Here is a 23,045-nt window from a genome sequence, read left to right on the forward strand (position 1 = left end):
AAACAGTGAAATTGGAAAAAATTAGGGCATATCTACCATTGCAAACTTCTAGTCCTGGCAATTCAAGAAACTGTTAATAGGTTTCTCATTCTAGAACCATTTTGTTGATGCATCCAGGATTAGATAGAGAATGTATAGCTAGTGTACTCGTATGTCTGGGGAACATCTAGTCTCCTTTGCCTTCGCTTCTCTTCAAATGAACAGTGACAGTGTCCTATGTAAACTCAGGAACACACTGGCACCAAAATCAGGTCTGAATGTAGATCAGATGTGTTAAGATGCCCACTCTTGTAAACTTGACAGATTCCTTCTGGTCCAGTAGCACATGTAAAAATACTGTTGCCAGGCCAAGAAGGACTTTCAGTGCAAGCTTTCTGGGGGCATGAGAACTAAACAAGGAAAGCATTTTAAATTCATTGCTTTAGTTCTCAGACTTTTGGCTTGGCATTTGTAGTTCAAAGGGATTTTATCAGCTCATCTGAGATGTGCTGGCAAACGCTAGTTACCAGTGTCTTAGCTGTATTTTGTTTGTTTCTTTCCAAGTTGGTGAAATGTTTTCCTACCCTAGCCAAGCTGTAGACAGTTCAGGTGCAAAATAGGCTGCACCATCATTGGTGCTCCCCTTTGGACAAAGATGCCAGGGAAGAAGTTCTTTTGCTAAAGAGAGCTAGTCATCCAGCTGATCATTGACAGTGCACAATGTCCAATATAACAAGATAAAACTGTCAGAATTAGCTTGCTAATAAGCTACCACAGAAATGTAGGCCCCATTTCCAGACCAACTTGGGCAAAAGGAAACTAGCTGCCAGATCATCCCTTCAACCATCGGTGGACTGGGCTTTTGTATATCTGAGTTCCCAAGGAGGTCCAAGCATCTGTAGAGGATCTCCCTTTCAAGGGTAAAAATCTAGTTTGCAAGGAGACAGATGAGCTTCACTTCCTCAAGGACTCTGAACACCGCTGTCTGCTCTTTGAGGATATATGTACCCAGGCACCCTTACATAGGACATACTCCAGGCTGTTTCTCTTCTGTACTGCTCAGCCATATAGCCTGTGAGCCCCCTCGGAAGCGCTAGAGGATACATCATAACATACAAGTCACAACACTGCCTCCCATGAAGGCATTTTGACAGGATGTTGAGAGCTGTCAACCAATGCCTGCATAGTCAGTTACCACCACCCTTTTTGGTCCATTTTTCCTAATGTGGCAGCAAGTTGCATTGGACAAATTACTGTTCTCACTGGCAACTTGATAGAATTCCTTGCTGTCCCTTCTCCAAACTCCCCTCTTCAAGGACTCCCCGTTCTCAGACAAGTGGACTCCCTAATCTAGGTAGGGGCAGTAGAGCTTTTACTCCAAACATTTCCTTTTATTTAAAACAGTGGGGCTGGAGATCTCCCCATCCTGGACCTCTGAGCTAAATCTCTTCATTCGTTGTTCAAGATTTAGAATGACCACACTGGCCACTGAAAACCTCTCCCTGAGCAAAGGCATTTGGTATGTGCTTCTTGACTGGAAGGATGCTTATTTTCATGTAGATCTTCACCTCATGCGCAGGAGCTTCCTGTGTTTTACAGTGGGCTTAGAGCCCTTTCAGCCTCTCTAGCTCAGTGTTTTTTAGAAGGTACTGTCCATGGTAGCAGTTGGTCTGTGCTGACAAAACAGCCTAACTTTTCCTTAAGTGATTAGCTGCTCGTGGGACAGTGCTATGAGAAGGCACAGTGGGCAGTTGGCTCCTTACTCAATCCAATGGAAGGAAAGAGGCTGGGTAAATCCAGAGACGTCTGCTTTAATCCCCGCACAAGTTATATATTCTGTAAGAGGAAACCTGAACACTCAAGCAGCCAGAGCTTGCTTGCCTTGGGACAGAGGCCCAACTTTGGCTCAGTCCCTAGATGAGTCGAGTTCTGCTGATCTGTGTATTCTCTATGGCCTCACACGTCTGTTCCCCTTTGCAAGGCTTTGCTTATCATGCCGCCAGGTGTGATCAAAGCCAGTCTACACTTGGAGCAGGGACTCCCTGGACAAGAGTCTTGCTGCCACCCACAGATGCTCATTATGGATGCCTCCCAGATATGAGAGAGAGAATGTACAGTTCAGGGTCTCTGAACTCTGCAGTAATCCCGATTATGTATCAGTCTGCCCAAGCTTCAGGCAGTGTTTCAAGTGTACAAGATATTCCTACCCTCTGTGTGGTTCACATGTGTCCAGATCAGGTGGTGGCAACATAACTATTATATAATATATAATAAACAAGGGCAAGTGACATCTGCCTCATTCTGCCAGGAGACAGGCTTTGGAAGTAGCACAGCACAAGCTGCACTCCTCCGAGGTGTAGTATATTTTTCAGTAGTAGGGATTCCCATCCTGGAACCCTCTGGCATCCCAAAGAAACTTGTATGTATCCTATGGCTCCCAAGCTGCTCCAGGGCACAATTCCGGGGGAGGGTGCCTTCCTCGCACAATGGCTGGACTCTAGAAGATCAGGCAGGGAAAGGCAGAAGTAACCTTGATGGTGGTAGCCAAGGCAGTTTGGTTTTCCACTGTCCTGCAGCTGGCTTCTTGCCCATATGTAACATCTAGTGCCTCAGAGTGGAAGCAGGAATCCCAACACAGCCCCGTCCATCATGCAGCTTTGGCTTGTGTACAGACAAGACATTTTCAGAAAGCACATTCACAAGTAGTACAGTTAATCCCCAGCCATAGCCGGAGATCCTCAATAAGGAAGGGCTGTGCCAGCAAGTGGAATGATTTTTCCATTTGGTACGAGTGTCACTTATCTCCTGTGAGGAGTCTGGGTCCCCCTTGCCCTGGACCATCTGCTCTCCTTGAAGACATTGATTGCCCCACAACTGTGAAATTCCTAAAAGTCGTTGTCAGAACATTTCCTCTGGTATTAAGACCTGGTGCTGTTGGCACTTGAACCCATGAGCCTCTTAGATTTGCAGGGCAATGCCTTGGAGCTCCATTCACATCGTTAGTAAGTGTTGCACCCACGTGCAAGCTTCTGCTTTTGTTTCAGTGCGCCTGCAATCTGAGGTGTGGAACATTTCCTTGCACCCACTGTGAGCACGAATGGGAATTCACTCTCAATGCCTGCCCAGTAAATGAAGGAAAGAGGGTTACTGCTCTTTTAGTAATTGTAGCCCTTCAAGATGTGTGGTCTCTGCGGTATTCATGTCCCATCCTCCCTTTCCTCTACTCAGATCCTCACTTGAATCAAAGTAAAGTAGGAGCTGTCGGTCTGCAGCACCCTTTAAAACCTCAGTTCAGAGCTTGAGGAGGTGTGGGGCATGGGAGTGGACCAACTGAAAGCTTTTTCAGTCTCAGGTGCATGGAGCACGAGCCTGTGCACTGACACCCATGGGGACCATGCATCTTGGAAGATTTCCAGTTACTATAAAGTGACCTTTATTTTCTGACAGCCCAGCCTCCTTAGAGGTGAGATCAGCAATTTCTGTAAACTCGAGTCATAGAAAATTAGATGTGATACAAGCATCCGCTTCTATTTTAAGCATGAAACTAGGTGCATTGGATTTTTGTCTGCAGATGCTGACAACTCCGTTTTGGGGCAGTGGGGGAGGCTGACTTCCTCAATCATGGCTAAAGCTGCTATGATCAAAAACATGAGCTGGTGAAAAGGATTAATAATATAATTTGTGGCAGTTGCCCAAAGAGTCAGAAGCAGGTAAATCTTGGTATTTACATCGTTTTCTGAATTCAGAGAAGCGAAGGATTATTTCAGTTTTGCAGAGGCTCGCTGCTTACGTGATTCTTCATGCTATCTTTTGTATCAGTCTAAAAGCAGCAAGGATTTCTTTACCCTTGAAGCTACAGAGTATTAAAAAAATTCCTGGATTACAAATGAGCTTTACTATGCTGTTAAAAAGATAATGCTGCAGAGGAAAACGTACTGCAAAAGGTGAATCCTAAATTAGTTGTTAAATCCATCTTGTGTCCCTACAATGGGTTAGCAAATACCAATTTTAATATCTAGAGGCGGCAGTCTGGCTTTCAGAAATTAGTAAAAAGGAGTAGACTTTGGGGCGGGGGATGAACTAATCGTTCTGATAACTTTGACCTCTTCTGTAGGCTCCTAAAACACTGATCCAAAATGTCTGGATTCAGAATGCCTTTTTGTCTGTCTTCGTCTGAATGTAACATAGATGGTGCCATTGCTGCACATTTACAAAGGGAAGGGAAATACTGTAATTCTAGTGAATGCTGTATTGTATATGAAAATTTGGCTGAAACATATTGACATGGTTTTCTGTGGTGCTGAACACCCACATCCTATTACTGCAATGCAAATTCTGTACCCTGGAAAATAGTTCGGTCTGTCTCACTTGTCTTTCCCATCAGGACTCATTCACTAAAATAGAGCATTGGTCAGTTTAATCTTTTTGGCTATGGAAACCATTGACACTTACGTGGAAGAAGTTTTTTAGCATCAGTGTTTCACATGCCATTGGAATAAATTTATATTATGGTCCAGTAAACTTACTCTGGTAGCTGCAGGTGACTTTTCTTAGTTTGTGTGGGCCATAGACCTTTTAACATGAAGCTTGTTTTCTCCTGCATAGGAACCGACTGCTCTGTCAGCCTAGTACTGATGGGCTTTCTTCCTTAATTCCGCACACTGGAGGTACAGGAGATCCCTCTTGATTTTATTTCTTGATCGAGTTGCTTGTTAGCTCCCTTACCTGCATGGTTTACTGAAAGTTTTGATATAAAACATAAAGCATTTAACTTCATACAAAGTGACTCATGTTCATGAGAGCATCCCTGTTTGATATTGGCATTATGTATAGTCAGTGGCTCAGATTTCAAGATTAACTGATGCATTTTACAGTGGAAACTTACAGCCTTCATTAATATACTGTTTTTTAATAGGCAGCTTCCCCACAGCAGAGGGAGATGATGGAGCAGGCAGCTGCACAGTTAGCTCAGGATAACTGTGAGTTAGCATGCTGCTTCATTCAGAAGACAGCTGTGGAAAAGGCAGGCCCTGAAATGGACAAGAGGCTGGCAACTGTAAGTATCTAGTACATCTTCTAGAGGTTTCAGCGTAAACAGTACCTAGTGACGGACGACATCTTTTGTATTCTTGCTTTTGCAGGAATTTGAGCTCAGAAAACATGCTAGGCAAGAGGGCCGTCGGTACTGTGATCCTGTGGTATTAACTTACCAAGCTGAACGGATGCCAGAGCAGATCAGATTGAAGGTGTGAACCATTTTGCTGAATTTTAACGTGGTGGTGGTGGTGGTGTTCTCCCTCTCCCTTATCTTAATGTCAGGAGAAGATGACAATACTTAGCAGATGAGTCTTTATAAATATTTTCTTTGGTTTTGTGACTAATAAACCAACTGCCATTGTAGCTGAAAGATGTATAAAACCTGACTTCTAAAATGCACTATTAATTCTCCCCTTCCTCTCAACTTTTTGAGGATGCTTGAGCTTGTCTGCACTAGGTTACCTTTCCTCTTTCTATTTTTGCTTCTCATCACCTCTAAGATGATATCTGCTTCCCTAAAGCTGCAGACCATGTTCCTAGTGGCAGAATGAAATGGATAGAGATTACATACTTATGTGTAGCAACATAGATTGTGGGATTTTCCTGTTTTTGCATTTAGGTAGGGTGTGGAGAATACAGGGTTTCCCCAACCCTGCACTGAACTCTTACCTCTGAATACAGTTTTGAGTTCATAGTTCAGTGGCGCTCAACTTTTTCAGACTACTGCTTTGTTTCCAGGAGTCTGATTTGCCTTGAACACTCTAAGTTTCATCTCACTTAAATTACTTGTGTGCAGAATCAGGTATAAAGGTACTAAAGTCTCAAAACACGTGGGCTGAAAAATCACTCACTGGTACGGGAAAGATAATTACAAAGGCAAATACCCGGTTGAGTTGATGTACCCGTAGAGGTACATGTACTCTGGTTGAGAGCTACTGCCACAAGTCATTTGAATAGAACTGTCATTGTACAACTTGTCCTTAACTTTTTTCTTCACTGTCACAGTGCCAAATAAAGGACTTGCCACTTTCTCTCATTGTAAAGGTTGGTGGCGTGGACCCAAAACAGCTGGCTGTTTATGAAGAGTTTGCGCGCAATGTCCCCGGCTTCTTGCCTACCAATGACCTAACCCAGCCCACAGGATTCTTGGCTCAGCCTATGAAGGTACAGATTTGTCACGGGCTTAGCTTGAAAATATCAAAGGAATTTTGATAAACATTGCAGCGTGAGACACTGATTTACCCAGATTTAATGGCACTTGGAGATTGTTTGGAGAGAGAACTGAATGAATGAAACTTAACACCACCCTGACATAATTTGTGTGTTGAATTCTGAAGTGCTACTCGTGGATCTGAGAGGACTAGTTATGTAATTTTTGAGACGATTAAGAGTGCTGGTATTTCTGGTGGTTGGGTTAATGGGCCAACTTGTTAATGGGCCAACTTGTAACTGAATTGGGATATTTGGGTCTCCTCCTAGTTACGCAACTTACTATGCTACCATTGTCTGACTGTAGGGTCAAGTTAAAATATTGTTAATCAAGCAATTCAATTGGCATTTGAGTTAGGATTTGTCTTTACAATGCATTTTATGGGGCTAGAGATTGTGCTGCAGTCAAGCCATTTAATGAATTCTGTATTTTTGTTTTACTCTTAACCCCCTAATTATAACTAATCCTTGCCAATTAAAATGATCCACTTTCTGTTAAAACAGCAAGCTTGGGCCACAGATGATGTAGCCCAGATCTATGATAAATGTATGACAGAACTGGAACAACACCTGCAATCCATACCACACACCCTGGCTATGAACCCACAAGCTCAAGCCTTACGCAGTCTGTTGGAGGCTGTAGTAGTGGCTCGTAACTCCCGTGATGCTATAGCTGCGCTTGGACTGCTCCAAAAGGTTAGTGTTAAAACTCTCCTAGGTCTGCTAATAGGCAGTTCCGTTTGCTTTCACTACTCCTTTTGCCTGTTGATTGCCCCTTGCCGGCAGATGTATAGTTAGAATTGAAGAAATATTGTGAATTGTACTGAAGGACCACTATTGCCTTTATACCTGTTAAGAAATGAAGCAAAAGCAAAAACAGATCACATAAATGCAACCACCTGACATGCATTCTAGGATGCCAAAAGTTGGCAAGCCCCCAAGGGGAGTGAGTTCCAACCCTATAGAGGTTCCTCATCGAGTACCTGCAGCTGGGAAAATTAGTCTGTGGAACTTAGGATCAGTTGGGATTCTGTCACCCAATGTACAAGATGTGCTTCCAGATCAACCTGGATTCCTTTAAATATGCTCATCGGTACCTTTGAATTGCACTTGGAAGTAGGGATGTCAGTGTTTAACTTTATGGGGTGATGCTGGCTGGTCAGCCAGCATCCTGGAAGGGCAGTAGCAGCCCCCTCTCCCCCCCTGCTTTTATTGATTGAACGGAATTTTACACTCATTCCTGGAAGTTGATTAAACTAATACAAAGTGCTGAGCACAGGTGCAATACTCCTAAAGGGGAGCTGTCAAGTGCTAGAAGCTGAAAGCCAGTTATGAAAGTTTTATATCCTCAGATGGTGTGGACATTCCCTACAGATACAGTCTTGGCAGGAGCCTAGACTACAACTTGATCAGCTAGATTGGTCTACAAGCTGATTGTCCTCATAGTGTAATGCTGAGTAAGGTGTGTTTAGGGCTGGCCTAACTTCCATGTGTTGAGCCTGACCTGAATTGTCCACTTCTAATGTCGACTGGTTTACTTCTCTAAACAAGTTTATCTTCATCCTCGTTTTTATTTGCGTCAGACATAGAATTAGACTCTAGAACTTGGGCTTGATTAAAGGACATTAGCTTACTCATACTGCAGCCCAACAAGCTGCAGTTTTGTCCTTACTGTTCAAGATTATGTAAGTTCATTGAGATGTGATAGACCTGCCAGGGTGCTTTAAAACCTTTGTGGAGAATGAGCAGTTATCTAGATGCCCTCTGCTCAGTAAGTTGACACAAACGTTCTGGATATTATGGCAAGAACAGAGATCACTGGCTTTTGGACAGTATTGCAGCTGCCACTTTTTAAGATTAACAGCTGCTTTTAGAGAATGACTTACAAGCAGTAACGGAGGTCTGGGTTTTCCATATGTGTGCTGACCATCTGCTTCTCTTCTAGGCTGTTGAGGGCTTACTGGATGCCACCAGTGGTGCAGATGCTGACCTCCTGCTCCGCTACAGAGAGTGTCACTTACTTGTACTGAAAGCTCTGCAGGATGGCCGTGCGTATGGGTCTCCATGGTGTAACAAGCAGATTACCAGGTCGGTAATGGGAGAGAGACCACTTTGAGTACCTCAGACTTTGTCCTCTGGTCTTGAGTTACCATTTGTGATTCCAGAACACTTGTGTTTAAAATTGCATATCTGTACAAAAGACCAACTCCTACACAATTTGTCATTTCCAGCCTATCTTGTACATGGTGAACTAAAACTAGGTGACATAGTATTGCTCTTTTGCCATAGTTTGATAGGAAGCTACTTTTCTGAAAAATCATTAAAGATAACCTGAAGTGTGACAGTGTTTTGTCACTTTTTTCAAGTCTCCTGCATGTTGTGGTGTTTCTGCTAGAGACTGACTCTTTAGTGCTTGGTAGGTAGACGTGTCATTTTCCAAGCTTTGGAAACAGATTCATTGGTTCAGTGGAAAAAACCTTTTGAAAGACTGATGACCACCGCTAAGGTTTGGCAAAGCTTTAGACTGCTCTATGATGCAGTTGACTTTCCTAAGCTCAAACATGAATGAAGTGAACCCTGTAGACCTCTTGTCCCTGTTGGAGCTGATCAATAAATGCTGTCTAGAGGTGTCACATTTCTCTAGTAAGCGCAGTTAAGGTAAACTAGCATGTATAAAAAGTTGCCTAATTTTTCTAGATGCTTGATTGAATGTCGGGATGAGTACAAGTACAACGTAGAAGCGGTGGAATTGCTAATCCGCAATCACCTTGTTACTATGCAGCAATACGATCTTCACTTGGCACAGGTGAGAGCTTCATCTTTTAAACACACTTCCTGCGAACCGTTCATTAAAGCACTTGTACTTCATATTCTTGACTACATTTTTCCATTTTGGCAGTCCATGGAGAATGGCTTGAACTACATGGCAGTGGCATTTGCCATGCAATTGGTGAAGATCTTGTTGGTGGATGAGAGGAGTGTAGCCCATGTAACAGAAGCAGATCTGTTCCACACCATTGAGACTCTGATGAGGATTAATGCTCACTCCAGAGGGAATGCCCCGGAAGGGTGAGACTGAAATACTGGGCAATGAACTTCTCTAGGGTGCTCAGTCTCGTTGAAATTGTTTGATTGTATTTTTTGTGCATATTCTTTGACTTAAACTTCCCCTGTCAGTCACATTTCTGCACTAGATTCATATACTTCTGTCTTATCACTGATGTAGTTGTCCCTATCTGAAACACTTCTGAATTTAAGACTTTTGCACATAAACCTGTGTGCACTTTGGAAAGGCAACTGCAGTGAGGCTTTCTTGGGGGAAGAAAAGCTCTTATGCACTACATTCCAACACCAGGATACCTGAAAGATTAAGTGTCTAACTTGGTTAGTACCTCAGTCAGCTGGTTTATGTTCGTCTAACTTAGGCAGAGGCTGGTAGAGCATAAACCTGGATTAGCTAACACATGGTTTCTAACTCAACCTAACTTTTCTTTACCTATCCTCAACAACTTTCTAGGACATTTTCAGTACAGTCTATTGTACTATCACAGACCTGACTACTAGGCAGTGGCACCTGTTACTGGTGCATCTCCTCCTAAGGTCCCCACTAATCCATAGGATGTGAAGCTTCCATCCTGTGATGGCAAGGATCACTGCCAAAACACTCAAGTCCATAGAGCGGGCTGGGCTTCAAAACTGGTGACTTTCCCTACAAATGAGTTGGTCATTTTAAATTGTACCTGGAAGCTACAGGGGTCAAGTACAATGCTCAGGAAGGAATTACATATAGCACAATGAGACACATACAAGGTATCAGAAGGGCAGTTGCTGAATGGCTTGCAATATATTCTCTGCTTAAAATTTACACACAGTTCCTGAAAGTAAAATGCATACAGGACTAATTCTTATTTTTGGGTCTGTTTCACTAGATTACCCCAGTTGATGGAAGTGGTTCGATCCAATTATGAAGCAATGATTGACCGTGCACATGGAGGCCCTAACTTCATGATGCATTCTGGGATCTCCCAAGCCTCCGAGTATGATGATCCACCAGGCCTCAGGGAGAAGGCAGAGTATCTACTGAGGGAATGGGTGAATCTCTACCATTCAGCTGCAGCTGGCCGTGACAGTACCAAAGCTTTCTCTGCGTTTGTTGGACAGGTAGAGCTTTTGGAAAGAAAGGTGCTTTTTATTCAACATAAGTAGGGTGTGATGCCCTCAATGTTAAGCAGTGTTATGTACCAGTGTTAAACATCCTTTTTTAAATTTTCATGAGCATGACGGTATTGAAATTCTGTCCAGCTCACGTGCTATGGCATATGTTTTCCTCCTCATTGATAGAGACTTTAGTGGCAAATCTTTCCTCCCTTCAGTTAGTGCTGTTCCAATTCAGTTACCACAGCAACACATTGTCAGTGCGGTTTGATTCTATTGAGAAAATCTAGCAGGAGTGAGCTTCTTTTGAGACAGATCTTAGTAATAACCCTGACAAATGAAATTTGACTTAACATTGCTTCTCACCTACACTGACTTTTTGCGCCCCAGTTTGTTCAATTTAGATAAACCAATTTCTGGTGGGTGGAGGGGCACCTCATTGCCTTGTCCTACCTGAACGAGAAATGCCTTCAGTTGTTATCCATTTGTTTTTGGAGGAAATGATTAAACTGGATGGGGTAAAATGGGTTCTGTAGCCAGCATGAATAGTTCTACTTTAACATTCGTGACTACAGGTTGCCTGAAGAGTTGAAACTCCCTTTGGTGAGAGTAGGATAGAGACTGCGGTGAAGAGAAGTGAGAATTAAGTAGCCCAATGTTTTGGCTGCTTTCACTCTTTAGATACGGACAAAAGTGCAACTGTTTGACATGTTGTAAACTGAAGGTTGGCAGCAAGACTTATGCTTAAAATGGAATTTGTAGTTACAGCTGCACTAGCTACAGTGTCAGTTTTTGCCATGAGTGCCAGGAGAGCAAGCTAAATGGAGCCCATCTAATGATGTTGGTTTTGTTATCTACCTGTTTTAGATTAGCTCTAATTAGTGGACCCCACTTACACACCCTTCTCTTAAGAATAATCTAGTCTAGTTTGTAACCTTTTCGCTTGAGAGAGGCTGACTAGTATTACCAGAGCTGCAGCTCTCTGTACTCTTCAGACCAGGTCGTGGCACAGAAGGCCTTCGGTTAGCCAGACCTTTCCCTGTGATGGAAGGAAACCAAACCCATACTCACTAGCCAATCTGCTGCATTGGTGACTGATGTCTGTGAAGTATTGCTGACATAGCCATGAAGCCTGACTAACATAAGGGTTACCTATGTGGCTCCTTTTTTTGTGTGTGGGGCGGGTGGGGGAGTGTCTAAAAGTAGTGTGCTTTGCTCTTCTTCCTTGAGTGCATTAGTGTGATGTATAGAAAGGACATGATTTATGCAGGGCTGTGGAAAATGCAATTCAATCATATCACTAGTCTCACTTGAAGTCAGCTCAGCATCTTTGTTGGCTCTAGGTGGTGCAGTCTATTCACTTCCCTGGTTTCTATAAAAGATTGGGGACTGTGAGCACTAGGAGGCTGTAACTGTCAGGTAGCTCCTGGCAGGCCCTTGATTGTAGGATTCTATTCTCCATGCTCTTTCCTTGGTTGTGCAGTGTGGGTGGAAACAAAACTGGAACAGCCTGGCTACTCCACACACCCTCTAGGGAAGAGGCCTTCCTGGGATCTACTTGCCGCCTAAAAGATCCCCCTTTCTTGTGCCAAAACATTGTTTGCTTGAGTTGGGCAGATAGCACTCTGTAATCTGTGATGATCTGTCTAGCCCATAAGAAAGCATCTACATAGCTATGTCTTGCTTTCTAATTGCCTTTAAATACTATAAGGTGATGCTCTTTATAAAGATAGATGTTATGTACAATAAGTTGCACCCTATGTTGATTTTTAGTTTAACTTTTTCTGCCTTGCCATCACATTTGTCTGTCTTTACAGAAACTTATCTTGTGGGTGTATTTTCTGCCTCTTGTTGCATAACAGCCCGTCATGGGTCTTGTATGTAACTAGCATCTAAGCTTTGCAGCATGTTTCTCTCCACTCAGCATGAACTATTTCAGTCCCTTTAGTAAACTAAGAAAATGGTGTTGGTGAAATTTTGGGTTACTTTGCACTCAGAACAAATTTCATTAGGGCTGCTAGATGTCATAAATCTTAATTTGGAAAGGTTTGAAATGATAACTGAAAAGAATTTTGGAATGCTTTGTGGTGATATTGACATTTTTCCTTGTCAAGTTACATGAGATTTCTTAAAAAGGAGCTCTGGTAACAACTGGGCAAGGGGGATAAAGCTTTGTTGTTGAAGCTGAAAACAGTCTATCTAGTTTTTATGAAATACTATCACCTCTTCTCCCCCCCCCCCCCCAACAGTTCCTTAAAGCAAGAAGGAGCATGTGTCTGCACTTTCCAAAAGCCACTCCAGAGGTTCTAGATGCTTCCCCTGAAAGTTTGACATGTCCATTTCACTGCAGTAGGATTTCTGCTGCTTTCAGTGTTACAATCATGCTGTCCCTGTAACTTCCAAAAAAGGTGATTTATCCAAGAACTGCAAAATTGGTGTTGGCTACTGATTTGAGCTAGTAGGTTACTCCTGTTTGACCTTGTACTTTGGTAACAAACCCAAAGCGATTTGTATCTATATATAGGCACTGGCCCTTGAAACCATGCAGAGTCTAGCATTCCTTTTGGCATGTTGTTTTCTATGAAAAAAATGATCTTCCTTAAGAGGTAAAGTTCAGTATCCAGGTACAAGGTAACAAGTAGATTTGTAGCACTATAGTCCAATGAGGCATCAGGCAAACTTTGCCAACCCAGATATGTCATGAAATATGTGGGCTCCTAACGGTAGGGCAATTTGAACTATTGCCTCTACTCTTCTCCTTCCAAGCTTAAGCCACCTGTAGCAGAGGAAAGATACTGTTCCATTGATGCTGACACTCCATTGATACCATTGACACTTCATGAGCTGTGTTGATGGTTGAAAAGTAGGAACTCAGGCATTCTCATCTAGAAGCAGGTGCCATTGATAAAATACTTTTGTGTAGGAGCACAGCTTTAACTGCTGTGCAACATGGATCTATTGTAAAATGTTACTTGTCTGCTGCTTTGGTGTAATGAATTTTTTAAAATACTGTTCTGTAGTTCTGAGGGTTTTTCTTGTCCTTGTAATAGATGCACCAGCAAGGAATCCTGAAAACAGATGACCTGATAACTCGGTTCTTTCGTCTTTGCACTGAAATGTGTGTTGAAATCAGCTATCGTGCTCAGGCTGAGCAGCAACACAATCCTGCCGCCAATCCCACCATGATCAGAGCCAAGTGCTATCACAACCTGGATGCCTTTGTGCGGCTTATTGCACTGCTAGTGAAGCACTCTGGGGAGGCCACCAACACTGTCACAAAGATCAACCTGCTGAACAAGGTTGGAAATCCTCCCTCTTCTGAGCAGTACCTGGCATGTTTAGATTACGCAGCCTGATGTGTTTCTGCTTATGAGTTAAAACATAGCCCTTAACTTGGGGTTGGGCAAACTGTTGGAGATAGGAACTAAACTTTCAGATGTCTCTCAAATTGTAGCTTGCTTGTGATTTGGAATCTGCGTCCAATTTCAAAGTAGTATCTATTTTCGTGCTTTGTTACTGAAAAGGCTAGTGCTGTCAAATGAACGTAGTGTCCAGGTACAAAAAAGTTAAGGCTGAAATCCACAATAAACCGCTTTTGATTGGGTGAGAGCTCAGGTGGGGGTGTGTGTGTGATGTGGGGGGACAATCAATATGGCTGCATTCCGGTTATCAAAATGGCTTTCAGCTTGTAGTACTCAAAGTGAAAATGCAGGCTTGACTGTAGTGAAATGGTTTCTGCAATTGACGTGTTGAAAACAGTGAAGTTTGTTTGTTCATTTCTTAGGTTCTTGGTATAGTGGTGGGAGTTCTTATCCAGGACCATGATGTTCGGCAGAGTGAGTTTCAGCAGCTTCCTTACCACCGCATTTTCATCATGTTGCTGTTAGAATTAAATGCTCCGGAACATGTGCTGGAGACCATCAACTTCCAGACCCTTACAGCCTTTTGGTATGTATGTCTGAATGGCTGTTGCCAAGGTGTTAAACTTTCTAATAGGTTGCGGACGTGGATTGAAAAGTTGCTTGGCAGCTCTCATAATTTTTGTAACCATTAGTACCTTTATGGATTTTCTAATTCCTTCTTAATGGAGACTATTAGTAAAATTTAGATGCTACTGTGTCATCTTAGCACTATGTACGTTCTCTACCAATGTTTATGTAAACCAGTCTTAACACTGCACTCTTAATCTGCTTTAACTTTTATTTCAGCAACACGTTTCATATCCTGAGGCCTACAAAAGCTCCAGGCTTTGTTTATGCGTGGTTGGAACTGATCTCCCATCGGATATTTATTGCGAGAATGCTGGCACATACACCACAGCAGAAGGTGTGGCTGCAGTTTATCTTTTATAAATTAGAAAACGATTACTGAAAAGGTGCTTAACTGACTTGCTGCTGTTTCACATCTTTTTCTGAAATTCATCCATCAAGCGTCACGTCGTCTTCTGTATTCACAGTAATAACTGAATGGAAGGGAGACATTGTTCAATACATGGTCAAGTTCTGGGTTATCAGGAATTTTGGTAAACAAGGATTTGACTGTAAACCTGACCATCAAATTGCCAAACTTTTATCACTGTCAGAGCTTGTACTATTCATTGTTTTCCATGTCACTTGAGCATAGCTTGCTTGGTGCCATACTAAACACTAGGCGAAAGCTTTTCTTAAATACAGATTCCAGGTAGCTCAGAAAAGTGGAGTAACACTGTAGTCATTTCTGGTCCTAGTGCAGATTCTCACTTCTAACTTACATGGAGATAAATACGAACAAGATTGTAAATCTTACTTTGGTAAAAGCAAACAGTAACAGCCTTGGTTTAACTGTTTTTGTTTACACCTTACTTACATGATGTCTTTCTCTTGGCAGGGTTGGCCTATGTATGCTCAGCTGCTTATTGATCTCTTCAAGTATTTGGCTCCTTTCCTTAGAAATGTGGAACTCACTAAACCTATGCAAATCCTCTACAAGGTAAACAGTATTGGCTTATGTAGGTATTTTCCAGGAAAGCATTTTGAAGCTGGGTTAGAGTGAACTGGAAAGTAACTTATTTTTGTTAACTTAAAGGTCGAATGTTTATATTCAGCTATCTTTTGTGAGATGCAGGTTTATATGTACATGTAAGAGGCTAGTGTTAGTATTAATCAAAGGTAACATTGATCAGAGGGTTGATAGTGGGCTGAAACTTTGCTGTAATACTGGAGACCAAGGAATGAAGTTGTCGGTTAGGTTGCTGTTGGGGGTAGAGGGAGGAGAATTGGAACCTGCTCATTACATGCTCCATTCCTTTCTCTTTTGGTAGGGCACTCTGCGTGTGCTGTTGGTCTTACTGCATGACTTTCCAGAATTCCTGTGTGACTACCACTATGGGTTCTGTGATGTGATCCCACCAAACTGTATCCAACTAAGGAATCTGATCCTGAGTGCCTTCCCACGTAACATGAGGCTTCCAGATCCTTTCACTCCCAACCTAAAGGTAGCTAGCAGTCTGTCTCCAACTCTCTCACAAAGGGCAACTTTATTGTATGTTCTCTTTAAATATATTATGGGAGGGGCGTGAAACTTCAGACAGTCGCATTTTGATTGGAATAGCTATAGGTTGTTGTGTTTAAGGTATTTAACTCTTTTGGATATACAGTTAATCATTTAAATTAAATAGCCTGGTATAATTGTTTTGCTCTAGCACTCCATGTGCTAGAGACTTTCCAAACAGTCTGTCCTCAGGCTGTAGAAAATCAAGACCCTGGCCCTGCAATCTGAGCCACATGGTCAAATGGTTCTACCTGCGTGCACTTCACTGATGCCAGCGGATCTTTGCATGGCTCCGGAGGTTTGCCTGTATGGCTCCAACTGCAGGATCAGGTCCCTTGGTTTTCTTGGCTCCGCTGAGGAGCATTAAATAGGAAGCTAGGTTTTTCACAATAAAATCCCATAAGGGTTTTAAGTATGAATCTGAATCAAATCAAGGCTTTTTTGATCTAAACATTGGAGTGAAGGTATGGTGGTGGGATGAATGCCCTCTTGTCTAGCCTTCCAGTTACAGTAGATTTCATCTACTATGATGTATATCTGTGAAGTCTAGATGCACAGTCAATGGAAAAGAGCACTTGTCTTCTTTACTGAATCAGAGTGCTCTCTGCTTGGTGTACCCATGTCTCTACTCCTTTCCTGCAAAAGACATACTCGTCACTTCTGGTTTCTGGTTGTTTTTTAGAATTTGCCATTCTGAAGTGTCTGTACATTAATAGAATTATGGCTTTGGCCTCTTGACGTCCCCAAGACTAATCTTACCCACATAATGTGTATAGCTGCAGCAGTATGAACTTTCCCACACGTCATCCCTTACTGCATGAACCACCTTTAGAAGGCGGCAGGAGTTAACTAAATGGGCCATGAAAAAAACTTTTCATAGAATACTGGAACTGGAAGGGACTTTGCGAGATCATCAGGTCCAGTCCCCTGCCCTTGTGGCAGGGCCAAGCACCATCTAGATCATGCCTGACAGATGTGTATCTATCTGTCTCTTAAATATCTCCAACTATGGAGATTCCACAACCTCCCATGGCGGGCCCCTTCACCCCCCTTCCCCCCATGTTCCTTGCTGAGACTTCAGAAAAGAATCAAATATGGGTGGCAGTTTTGGATGTGAATTAATTCTTTAGGAACTAGAATAAGACTTCTAAATCCTTTTCATGTAGATGTCATGTCTTTGCTACCCTTTTGGGCTGATTTCAAACAGTTGATTTAGTGAGGTCAGGCTGTGTATGCCATTACCAGTCTTAGGACAAGTCTAGTCTTCAACTTGTAAGTGACACCACATTAAGAAGCAGCTGTTTTGATGCAAAGATAGTGCTCCAGCAGTGTACCAGGGTAACTGAATTTCATTTTATACCTCCTGGTATAAAAATGAAGAGTCAATCGTGGCTTGCATAACTAACTGCAACTCTTTTCCTGAGGCAGTCTTGCAACTATCATTTTTGGTTGAAAACAGCAGGAATTAGTTGAAGGTTTGCTAATGGAAGGTTTGCTTTGGCAGGTGGACATGCTAAGTGAGATTAATATTGCACCACGGATACTCACCAACTTCACTGGAGTGATGCCACCTCAGTTCAAGAAAGATTTGGATTCCTATCTCAAAACTCGCTCTCCTGTCACTTTCCTGTCTGACTTGCGCAGCAATCTCCAGGTTAGTGGCTCCATCCTTGAAAGCGTTTGAGCTGAACACCATGTAGAAAGTGAGAGAATGTGACTCACAGGTCTGAGACACTATGTGACTGCTGTTTGGAAGACGACTGATCGGATACTCAGTGGTTTTCCCAGTGCACAACAGATGTAAACCTTGATGGTAATTTTAGTATCTGTAATCAGATGTGTAGTATAGTGTCTGACAGCAGGAGAGTTAACTACAGTGACCCTCAAGCAGCATAGCATTTGAGAACATTCCTCCTCCTGAAATGGCTGCCAGTTCATGAGTTGACAATAACTCTCCAAACCAGAGTGTTCAGTGGGAGCCGCTGGTACCAGTTCACTGAGGAGCTGCCGGTGTCTTTTCAACAGTTCTCAAATAAGCGTAGTGCTTTTAATCTGCACATCTTTGAGACTCACCAGACTTTACTGGATTCACCCATAATCAGTTTCTAAAACTAAACAAGTTCAAGTCAGAAGCTGCTTTTGAATTACTGTCTTAGGGAAATTCCCCTTTTCAGATTCAGATTTGGTACATGGTGTCCTGCAATTCCAAATGTATACACAAATGCTGAAAATCAGGCCATAGAAGGTTGGCTAGAAGACTTACTTTAGGCTGTAACTTAATTGTTTCAGGTGAGTCACACTCTTTAGTGTAGAAGGAGCTATTGGCTAGCAAGCACTATCTACGAAATAAGGAACCCAAAATTTGAGATTTTAGATTTATAATTCGACACTACTTTCTGTGAAAAGCAGAGATCTGAGTGCTGAAAACCTCTCCCGATACATTCCTTTCACACACTCCCCAAGCACTCTGAACAGCTCACCTTTTCCTTGTGGTTTGCCTACCTAGGTATCAAATGAACCCGGCAACCGCTACAACATCCAGCTGATTAATGCACTGGTGCTATATGTAGGCACTCAGGCTATTGCACATATTCACAACAAAGGCAGCACACCCTCGATGAGCACGATTACCCATTCCGCTCACATGGACATCTTCCAGAACTTGGCTGTGGACTTGGACACAGAAGGTAAGCAGAACTTCTCTGAGCCAGGAGCTTGCATCTAGTCTGAAATGGTTCTTGACACCACCTTGGTTAAGAGCAGATTGGCTCCAGATACTGTGGGAAAACCTGAAATGCCACTTAAAGGCTAGAGATTTTCTGTTACATGACACTGCATTAGAAGATCGTGCTAAACTTATTTGAAACACAATGGCAATTCACTAAGTGTAAAACTTTAAATTTGGCGTGAACACCATCTTAGCAAAACATTGATTCTTTCCATTACTGAAGAGTTGGTGCAGGGATCAGCTAGTCCCCCTCCTGCCCCTTTATGCAGTATGACCCTTTAAGTGTAATGAGTTTTGCTTCAAGATAGACACCAGAGTCATGTTCTCTAGGGTAATCTACACTGCAACGGGTGTCTCTGTCCTGGGAGGGTTTAATACATAGAATCCGCCCAAGATTAGTAGTAGTGAATAAGGATTGCAAGAGTTATATGTACGCTGCTTTGGCTTATAAACAGTAAGGTGTTTGAAAAGCAGGCTAATACTTGGCATGTAACACTTCATCTTGGCCCTTCTTTTCCAAAGCACTTTATGAATATTAATTCATGTAATAGACTGTAAATTTGACCTAGGAATGTTGTTTTGGTTGAGAATTTTGAATCTGCACAATAAAAGGAAATATTCTTCGGCTTCTGGGATAGCTGCAGACCTGAGGGGATGCACTGGTTTTAAGCAAATTTTATGAAGAGGAAGCCCAAACCTTGGTACAAGATCCAGATGGGATCAGTGTTATGAAGCACCCTCGCTTTTTTTAGCGTTTAAACCGAAGTGTCTTTAAATAGTGTAAAACCATACATCTGAATCCTTACGCAGTGCTAAGGTGCTTCCTTGTCTGTGTGCTGTCTAAGGGGAAGCTAATTACTTCCCACTAAACACCTATTTTCTCTTTCCAGGTCGGTACCTCTTCTTGAATGCAATTGCCAATCAGCTGCGGTACCCAAACAGCCATACACACTATTTCAGTTGTACCATGCTTTACCTGTTTGCAGAGGCCAATACTGAGGCTATACAGGAACAGATCACTAGGTGAGAAGGGATATTTACATTCACAACCTCTATAGTTCAACTTTTCACTTGGCTTGAAATTAAATGACTTCTAGTCTTGGAGGCAGGTGTTGAGTTGTGTAATGTGAACACCTAGTGAAATTTGATACACAGGCTTGCTCTTGCAAGCAGTATCTTTTCACTGTGCTGCAGTTGTGAGTATCAGTGTCTTCTAGAAGATCAGTGTTGAGCCTTTCCTGTTTTCTTCTTTGTATTTCAGGGTACTTCTGGAGCGATTGATTGTAAACAGGCCTCACCCATGGGGTCTCCTAATTACTTTCATTGAGCTGATAAAAAATCCAGCATTTAAGTTCTGGAATCATGAGTTTGTTCACTGTGCTCCAGAAATCGAGAAGTGAGTAAACGTTTTGTATGGCTTAATTACAAACTCCTGCTTGCTTTGGTCTACTCAGTCACATAACGGAAATATTAAACGGAAATATTAGTGAGATTATTCCATTTCATATTAAGCTGACCTTGACCTGTTAGATAAAATAGGCTACTATAATGCGGTCAGAAAGCAGGTGAAATAATTGCGTTTTGTAAGCAATGAGGTATGTCTATGTCCTTGTGTTGGCAGTAGAAATTGTTCTGCTCTCAGGAGAGTTTACTGTCCACTTGACTGTGCAGCCTGTTCACATAACCCCATGATGGTGTGCTCCCATGTAATCTGCTAGCGGATAAATACTGTGTTCAGGAGTGAAGGGCAGCCTTCTTTATTCCTCTATCAGTCACGCTGAAAAAAGGACTCTATTCTAGGCTGTAGCTTCCAGACTGCTAGTTCAGAGTAGCATGTTAACAGACAGCTGATTCTCTGTGCCTATTGCTGTGTGGAAATGGGCAAGGGATGTGACCGGTAAGCCTCACCCTTTGCCAGGGGATTGCTCTGACTGGAGCAGGCCGTTTTCCCCCTCCCCTAGTTAGCCCATGAAATTGGATTTTCTATCCCTAGACCCGGCTGTGGCAGAGCCAGCGCTATTTCTTGAGCCGGTTAGCCCTCACTCTTAATCTGAAGAATGTGCCATGTGAACTGGACGTTCTCTTATTGCAGCTTATCTTTCTGGTCGTCTGCGTGCACAGGACCGAGTGCCCTGATGTCCGTCCAAAGCACTTAGCTGAGTTGAGGGCTTGCGTCCCAGTTTGTAGGCATCCTAGTGTTGCTGGTGTCTGAAATGAAGATTTTTGAGACTCTGCGTAGCGCTCTAAATGTTCTGCTCTTCTGTCTGCATGTAGGTTGTTTCAGTCAGTCGCACAGTGCTGCATGGGGCAGAAGCAGGCACAGCAAGTGATGGAAGGGACTGGTGCCAGTTAGAGGAACTGCATCTTGTAAGCCTGCCAGCCTGGAGGTCCCCTTCCCATCAAACTGACAAGAAGAATCCTTAAGGCGCCTCCTGACCCCCCCAGCTCCTGTTTGGGTACACACACACACACCCTTGGGGGGACAGTCTGTGTGGGCATGTTCCAAAGTTTAATGCAAAATTTTGACTCTTGGCCAAAATTCAGAAGATGCTGTGAATATCATTTCGAACTAGTGTAAATACATGGAACCGAACCGTTTGTCTGGACTTCTTGGGTTTGTGCAAATTGTGTTAAAGGCAGGTGGATAACTGGTGCCTGTCCAGCTTGTAATAAAGGGGCAGCTGCTGATGCCAAGCACTTGTCTAGGGCAGACCTCCTTGTCCTGACATTCCCGGACTCCCAAAGAATATTGAAAAGCCAGTTTTAAATATTATGTAACTTATTTTTTTTCTTTGGATGGGGGACCTTTAAATCACTAAGTTGGTTAAAGTGGATGTGTTGGGATATGGGAATACTATGGAATGTGGGAGGGAGGGGTTGGGATTAAGGTCTAGTGGTGTTTCTCCCCCTCCCCACTCATCCTCAATCAACTGCTGATGGGGAGGAGAGTGGGTAGCCCTCAGTCATCCTCTGTTGGCTAAAACTTCAGGCCCTTTGGGAGAGGGTCAGTTGTTTTTAATAAAGAAACCAGAGACCAGGCCTCTAGCTTTTTTTTTTTCCCCCTACACTTGTAAATTTTGGAAGGGGGGGACCTAAATCTAGAACTGTCCCCCTGTGGCCACACAGCATAAGTTTGTAAAAAGAACAAAAGGACCAATACAGCCCATTTTGTAAGGATTTTGAATGTTTTGTAAATGTATTGGTCCATGTGTTGTATTTTGTAGCCTTTCTAGTTCTTGGGCTTTAGTTCTCCCACTTCTTGTATGTATGCATACTGTAGTTACACATTAAAGTCATGCCATGCAGCCTGTCGCTCTGCCTCTTCTCTGCCGGGCCAGCAGACTCGGAGTTTTCCAAGGGACGGTCATTGCTAGAATGCATTTCGAGGCATACACTAGACCTATGAGATTAAGTCATTGCTCGGGGGTGGGGTTCAGGATGCAGGCTGGTTTGCTGCAGCAGTTTGGGCCAGATGAGAAGTGCCTCTCCATGGCTGCTGCAGCTCCAGAGGGCACAGCCAGGGGAGAGGTGCATGTTGCATGGCTGAGGCAGGTCCTGATTCATTTGTACTCCCCAGCCAGAGTGAGGAATGGAGCGAACTATGCACTTCCCCCCATTCCCTGACAGCCAGCAATGGTCCTTTTACAAAGGGAGGGGATGGTGGTGTGGCTTCAGCTGCCCTGACCACCACAGATGGGGCTGCTCCGGCTCACTGTTACTGTATCCTTCTGAACAGTATTGTGCTTTTCATCAGCATAGTACTTCAGAGGCAGTTTTATTGTTCTGGCAGGTAGGCCACATGTACACTGACCTCCAGCTGCTGGTGCTCAGAGGCCTTGTTAGTTATTAGCAGGGAGCCTAGTTTTGTGGTTGAAGTGACACATGACAGCAGAATCCTGGCCCATTCTGTATTTTTCCATGTTAAATGGATTTCTAGTAGCCCTGGTTATTGGTAACTGCCACCACTAAAAACCCTGGGTTCCCAGCTAGCTCAGTCTGCACTATCCAACATCAACTGCTTGTCTTGGTGCAGTTTGTGCTGCTATGCAGTTCAGCTTAGCAGCCCCTGTCAGAACTGAATAGCAGCTGCCTAGCTAGAGACACTTGGGCCTGTCTGGTTTCCTCTTGATCAGTGCCTCATAAGGTGGAGCCTGTTCCTGCAAACCAGCATGAGGGAGAAGGCCACGGCCAGGTTTGTGTTTTGATGGGTGGTGCACATGCTGCCTTGGGGCACAAAAAATATTCCACACATGGATGGAAAAGATTAGAGGGAACACTTGGTTGCAGTAGAGTTGGAGGGTGCTAGTCAAAGGCTCTTTCCTTTAGTGGGCATAAGAATTGAAGTCCTGCCATGTAGCTAATTCTAGCTGGGAGAAAGATGCAGGCCCATGCCTGGAGCCTTAGCACT

General features: G+C 43.2%; 1 protein-coding gene across 14 annotated transcripts in view; it reads left to right on the forward strand.

Moving 5' to 3' along the window:
* The window catches only part of CNOT1 (CCR4-NOT transcription complex subunit 1), a 96,669-nt gene extending 74,727 nt beyond the window's left edge, over nt 1-21,942 (forward strand). For 7 of the 14 annotated variants that reach the window (XM_075940495.2, XM_075940506.2, XM_075940497.2 and 4 more), the window contains 18 exons: nt 4,895-5,035; nt 5,121-5,225; nt 6,022-6,180; nt 6,730-6,921; nt 8,171-8,313; nt 8,923-9,031; nt 9,125-9,294; nt 10,155-10,407; nt 13,431-13,679; nt 14,165-14,328; nt 14,589-14,706; nt 15,247-15,348; nt 15,680-15,853; nt 17,414-17,563; nt 18,416-18,596; nt 19,528-19,660; nt 19,899-20,033; nt 20,912-21,942. In XM_075940495.2, coding sequence (XP_075796610.1) covers nt 4,895-5,035; nt 5,121-5,225; nt 6,022-6,180; nt 6,730-6,921; nt 8,171-8,313; nt 8,923-9,031; nt 9,125-9,294; nt 10,155-10,407; nt 13,431-13,679; nt 14,165-14,328; nt 14,589-14,706; nt 15,247-15,348; nt 15,680-15,853; nt 17,414-17,563; nt 18,416-18,596; nt 19,528-19,660; nt 19,899-20,033; nt 20,912-20,990 — 2,757 coding nt within the window. In that variant the 3' untranslated portion in view covers nt 20,991-21,942. The remainder of the gene's footprint in view (nt 1-4,894; nt 5,036-5,120; nt 5,226-6,021; nt 6,181-6,729; nt 6,922-8,170; nt 8,314-8,922; nt 9,032-9,124; nt 9,295-10,154; nt 10,408-13,430; nt 13,680-14,164; nt 14,329-14,588; nt 14,707-15,246; nt 15,349-15,679; nt 15,854-17,413; nt 17,564-18,415; nt 18,597-19,527; nt 19,661-19,898; nt 20,034-20,911) is intronic. The other 7 variants (XM_075940502.2, XM_075940504.2, XM_075940503.2 and 4 more) reach the window with 3 other exon arrangements.
* The last annotated feature ends 1,103 nt before the right edge of the window (nt 21,943-23,045 follow it).

The sequence above is a fragment of the Pelodiscus sinensis genome, chromosome 12 (assembly GCF_052426305.1).
Source record: "Pelodiscus sinensis isolate ZL-2025 chromosome 12, ASM5242630v1, whole genome shotgun sequence".
In the NCBI taxonomy this organism is placed as follows: Eukaryota; Metazoa; Chordata; order Testudines; family Trionychidae; genus Pelodiscus; species Pelodiscus sinensis.